The following is a 6,000-nucleotide window of genomic DNA, read 5'->3' on the forward strand; positions in this document are numbered from 1 at the left end:
TCAAGCAGATCATCTGAAATAAAACATGATGTGTGCGCTGGAATTTGCAGGATTGTGGTATGAGGAATGAGAAGCTGATTATTATTTTTTTTTTTCCTTTCTTTCTTTCTGTGAATGTTCCATTAGCTGCCGTCGTGTCTGAAGGGAAGAATAGCAGGTAGAGAGAGAGAGAGAGAGAGATGAAAGAATAAGAAAGTGAAAGTGAGTGCTGGATGAAGAGGGAAGGAGGGAGTAGGTGGGTGCTGGAGGGGGAGGTGGAGGTGGCGGTGGAGGGGTTCGTCCTCCTGCCGTGCCGTGCAGAAATCAATTAGTCGTGTGAATGTAGGCACCTCCCTGAGCGGGGCCCTGCGCCTGTGGCCCTCTTTGTCAGTAGGTGTGTAAACCAGCTGCTGGCTGTGAATGCTAACATCGCCTGTTAGGCCGGGGCCCACGTCGGCGTCCCTCCTCCCACGGCGAGAGCAATGAAGAGGGGTAATATTGTGTAATTAAGGATTCCTTTCAGCTGAGGGGAGAGCTCAAATAGAGCTGTTTGTTCGCCGAGATGGAGCGAAGAAAGCCGGGGCTGTGTAATGGAGTGGGGGCAACTTTAGAGGCTTTACATGGTTACAGATTGGAAGTCGGAGGTGTTTGTAGAGTTAGACGTGCAACACCAATACCAACACGGCAGGGGCATTAATCACGGGGCGAAATTACTGCCGCGTCCACTTCTTTTTACCCTGCCACCATTGCCAATAAACCAGCGCTCTGGAGACAAAGCAAATACGCACTCCTGTCTACTTCTCTCTTCTTCTCCTCCTCCTCCTCCTCCTTCTTCTTCTTCTTCTTCTTCTTCTTCTTTTTTTTAATCTGTTCCTGGACTCCTTAGACAAAACGAAAGCCCCCGTTGTATTTACTCCCCATTCTAATGTGGGTTGCCATGGCGTTTAACAAATTATTGCAATTACGTTCGTCACACGGGTCGCCCTTGGTAACTGGCTGAGGAGAGAGAAGAAAATAAATAAATAAAAAAGAAAGAAAGGTGGTGGTGTGTGTTGGTGGGGATGTGTGTGTGATAATCCTGTTTTGAACAAAAGGTCAAATTGCTGAATAGAAAAGCGTTGATTAAGGCGAAGATGTACAAAGTGGACGCTTTTTTTGTCCATTCAGCTGCTCTGTGGTGCCGAGGCCGCGGCCTGTAAGTACATCTGTTGATTACTGAAGTACAAAGCCTGTGCTAAGCCCGTTGTCTCGCAGCTCTTTGGCACTCAGACGGCTGTAATCGCAGCTTTATATAATATAATATAATATAATATATGTAATATATGCAGCTAGTTTCAGCAAGTGTGGAGTTAAAGTGTTTTTTTTTTTGTTTTTTTTTCTCCGTCTGAATAATCTTGTGTTAATTTTAACTTAATTTCTAAACACAGAAAGAAAGAAAATTGTCCTGAAATGCGTTAGGATTGTAATGGAGAAGGAGGAGACCAGAGACGAGCAGAGCGCAAAGCCTTTTTATTTTTTTTTCTCTTTCCGCTGCCTTGAGCTGATTCATCGCCCTCAGGTTTTGCCCAGTGTTTGGTTAAATTATGTGGAACTCATTTGACGTCTGCAGAAGTGGCTGTATTCACTATGTCAGGTATCGACTGGTATAATTATGCAATTATGAGGCTTTATCCTGCCTCTCTCTCTTCAAGCCAGTGCTTAGTGTTTCAATTAGATGTTTTTTTTTTTTTTTCCCTTCATTTCTGCTGCTCCTTGATTTTTAGCTTCCTTTTTCATCGCCTCTCCCTCCCTTCTGTCTCGGTTACACTGGCTTCTGAAGGACTCCAGCTGAAAAGCAAACCCTTTTTTTTTTATTTGTGTATTTCTATGTTCATCACCACCTTCATAATATTGATGTGGATTGTTGTTTTTTTTCTTTTCTGCTCAGCAGCTGTTTAAATTATATTTTTCTGCATTGTGCATAATTTCCTTCTTGGTGTCATTAATGTCACCTCCACATGAGCAATACAAGTCTAAATACAGAGAATTCAGAAATCTGTACAAATGTAAGCTGTGCTGTTGTGCCTTAAATGCAATGTTCCTGATGCTAGAAGCATAGAAAGCAGGAATGCACCTCTGACTGTCTTTCCTGGCCCATGGGAACTGTTCTGTTGGTTTAGTCCTGGGCCTCCTCGAGCACAAAGGGGCCGCAGGGCAAACAGAGGGGTGATAACACCGTCGCTCTCTTTAAAATGAAAACCAAACAGCTCACATATGTCAGGATTCAATTACTGTCTGCTTTTTTCCTTTTTTTCTTTCTCCTCCTTCTCTCGGCTCCGAGGCTAATTATCCAAATAACATCAGCTCACCACACGAAAAAGGCCACGCAGATGAGATTAATTGAAAAATCTAAACAAACCGTTGATTCTGATAAAGATGTGAAGGTGTGAACAACGCCGGCGTGTTTGATGGTGCAGGTGAGCGATAAGAACCATCTAAGGTTTGAATACCCGGCCGATAAGGTTTAGAAAAGAAACCCTCCAGAACTAATCAGAGCTCAGGAAATGAGATCAAATTAACATCGTCGGAGCAGGAGAAGGTGCTTTCGCTTCGACGCTGCCTGCTCATGTGTCTGTTCATCAGTGATAAAGGATAACAAGATTGAATTGAATGTTTGGAATATTCATTTTAAAGTTAAACTAACACATCTACACGTCAACCTGCACTGACGCAGGAAAAGAAACTCCGAGATATAAAACTCGGAGTTCTCATGGACTTCTCAGACTCTGGATTAACGCAGTTCCAGTCACTTTACTCTTTGCTGAAGGTTCATCAGAGCCACAAGACTCCTGGTCACTGATCCTTCTATCTGGAAAAAGTCTTTTAAGGTCAAATTTACAGAATAGGATCTTTCAGTGCTTTCACACTCTTAACTAGTCCTAACTAATATCTCCAAACTACCCGTCCTAACTCGCTCACTAGATTAGGTTTATTATTCTGTCAGAAATGCAAATGAAATGGAGAATAATGTCACTCTGGTGATGAGAAGGTTGTTGTCTTTGCTGCAGCTTGTCCGCAGTTAAAACGAGGCGAGGTGTTGGGTGTTGATCGTCCCCCCAAACTTCACAATTAATTTTAGTTCTATTTCTTTGGTGCCGATTTGTGTTCGATTGGATTTCAGCTTAAACTTGAACACGTTTGAGGTCGTTCAGGACGTACAGGAAGGCTGAAGAGAAAGCGAGTGCTTCTGCACTTCTAGCTTGAGTTTTAAAGTTGTTTTTCTAGGTTTTAAAATTATTTTCCAACTCTAAGGTGATTGAAGTAACTTCACTCTTCATACATCGCCAGATTAAAGAGGCTAAGTGCTAAAGTCTAGCTCTAATCTGAGTGCTGGACATTGAGTATAACAAGCAGGTTGCAGGTTCCTACTGAGAGTAATAACGATCACCTGATCACTAACATTACAGCATTACGCCTGGCTGCCACTTCAACACAAACGCTAGAAAATGAAAGTGACAGGTTTTGGAGGTACGGAGAGAAAAAATCAACACTATGATGATGTTTATAATTTGCAGCAAACCAAAGAAGGCATTCTGATATTTTTACAAACTGACATCTCGCATCAAATTCAGGTTTTTGCATTTAGTTATTTAGTTAACGCTTTTTTTCTTTTCTTTTTTTTTTTGCTTAATGCATGTTTCTGTGCTCATGTTGTACTAAAGAGTTTCCATGTAGCTTCAGGTGAGAAACCCTTGTTTGGAGAAGAATGCGATCATCATTCCAACACACATGGGTGAAGAGATTTTACTCACTAATTTGTGTTACGGATTTCCAGCCCCGCCCTTTACCTGCGGAGTCACTCTTACCATCCCGAAGATATATTTTCCTTTTTTTACGTCATGTCCGGTAGCGTTTTATTCTCCGTAATTCACATCCGCTATAGAAACTATAGCTATAGTATCAGAGCGAGTGTGTTCATATAAACCTGTGATTTGAAGCTGCACCACAGTCAGAGCTGCTGTTCTAGAAAATGAATCAACACCTTCAGACCAATCGCAGTCCGGCAGCGACGTGCTGCTTCATCGCCAGGAGTGATATTAATTTAGCTTGTGAGGGTTTTTTCTTTTTATTTTAGTAATGTTTTGAGCTCAAATTTTAAACACTAAACTCATTCCAATCAGCTATTTTGGACTGAGAAACGTTTCATTATAGCAAAAGAGGGAAAAGGAAAAAAAAAAACTTCAGCCTTTTGCGATTTCTTCTCTGTGATTTGATGACAGCTGCACCACCGAGTTCCGTCTTTTCTCCGGCCGCAGTAATGCAGGCAGTGGTGCTAATGCCCTGTGGGACAGGTGCGAGGGTGAGCGCTTTATTCGAGGTGAAGGGTGGGGGGGGGGGCTCTGTCATTAGCAGGGCATTACCCACATTAGCCCTGGCCCCTGCTCTAATCATAGGGGAAAGGCAGGCAGGGCCAGCAGGGGGGTTACTGCACCTGTCCCAGGCCCCTGAACCCACTGCGCAGGAAAATCCAGTGCTGCGTGTATCCACGATGATCACCCCTAAGCTTCCAATAGGGGGGCAATTGATGGGGAAATTTGACAGAATTATTCTTTGCCCCCAGCTACGTTTGAGCATGCTCATTTTTTTTGCCACGTTTCCCTAATTTCCTTTCAGTTCACGTTGTTAGAGTGAACATTTCCTTCGTGACAAAAGGGCACGGGTACGACCGTTTTACAGCGTGCACGATTCATAAATAAAGTACTACTTAAAATTTTGAAACCTGGGTTGCATAAAATGTGAATCGACATCAGCAGGAGATGCTGAGAGTTTGTTCTCTAGCTGTAATGATACGTTGAATATTTAGATGTTCGTGTTTAAATTGTGTTTATCCTGCAGTGATGGCAGCAAACGGCTCAAACCTGATTGGGGTGCCAATACTTTAATTTTACTACTAATAATAGACAAATATACCTTTTTGCGCTACAAGACTTGAGTGTTAACGATTGTTAGGGACAATAGTGCACTCTTTAGGGCCTAATATCAAAAGCATTATGTTAAACCCTTTGTAAGTGAGCATATGTAATGAAGAGGAAGTCAATTAGGGTTTGACCTCACGCTGTCGCAGGCTTAACTTACACAACAGATGTGTGTGTGTTAATGAGAGGAAGACGGTTTAGTGCCTCCAGGGTAACTGGAGAAGTTCTATATCGACGATAAGTAAAATATTACTGTGAATAAATAAACTTTCACATCCCTGATTTGTATTTATGATGAGACTGTAATAGAGTTCCTGTAGTGATACAGCGGTGTAGTGACAGCTGATGCAGATACAATTACAGTCTTATTAATATTCAGATCATTTTTATTACAAGGCATAGGTTTATTTATTTATTTATTTATTTGACATTTTTTTGGTAAAAAGGTGTAAAGTTTTGGGTTGTATGTGTGAGTTATAAATTTGGAGCTCTTAAGCAAAATAATTTCACACATTCATCAGATCATATTATCAACTTATAAGTTATCCATTAATATATTTTACATTTTAATAATAATTGTATTATTTTTTTATATAAATACAGATCAATAATGTTTGTCTTATTTTAAATGTTTGTCATAAATCAAGTGCTCTCAGTTTAACCTCTCTCTCTCTCTCTCTCTCTCTCTCTCTCTCTCTCTCACACACACACACACTCACACACACTCACACAGGGATGGCTGGTGTGTGAGGACCAGGCGTGTGGAAATCGGACCCGGCGTCTCCCCGTTGCATTCTCCCGTTCAGGACCCATCTGTCCCGTCTGCTTCAAGTCCACTCTCAAACCTGAGGTACGGCCGTGTGCTCGGTACTGACATATAATCAGCCAGCTGATGGCGCTGTGGAGCCAGTGAACATCTTGATCACAGAGGCTGTTTCTATGTGCTTTTCATTTCCTACTTTTCTTCTATCCATCACTTTTGTACATCTTCTCTCCTTGTGCTACTTGGACAATATCAGACTTATGTTCTCACAAATAAGTGACCTCAGATTAGGTCATGGGTGGC

General features: G+C 41.9%; 1 protein-coding gene across 2 annotated transcripts in view; it reads left to right on the plus strand.

Moving 5' to 3' along the window:
- The window catches only part of pola1 (polymerase (DNA directed), alpha 1), a 39,242-nt gene that overhangs the window by 22,659 nt on the left and 10,583 nt on the right, over positions 1–6,000 (plus strand). For both annotated transcript variants that reach the window (XM_060862316.1, XM_060862315.1), the window contains exon 35: positions 5,668–5,784. In XM_060862316.1, coding sequence (XP_060718299.1) covers positions 5,668–5,784 — 117 coding nt within the window. The remainder of the gene's footprint in view (positions 1–5,667; positions 5,785–6,000) is intronic.

Source organism: Tachysurus vachellii, chromosome 25 (assembly GCF_030014155.1).
Source record: "Tachysurus vachellii isolate PV-2020 chromosome 25, HZAU_Pvac_v1, whole genome shotgun sequence".
In the NCBI taxonomy this organism is placed as follows: Eukaryota; Metazoa; Chordata; class Actinopteri; order Siluriformes; family Bagridae; genus Tachysurus; species Tachysurus vachellii.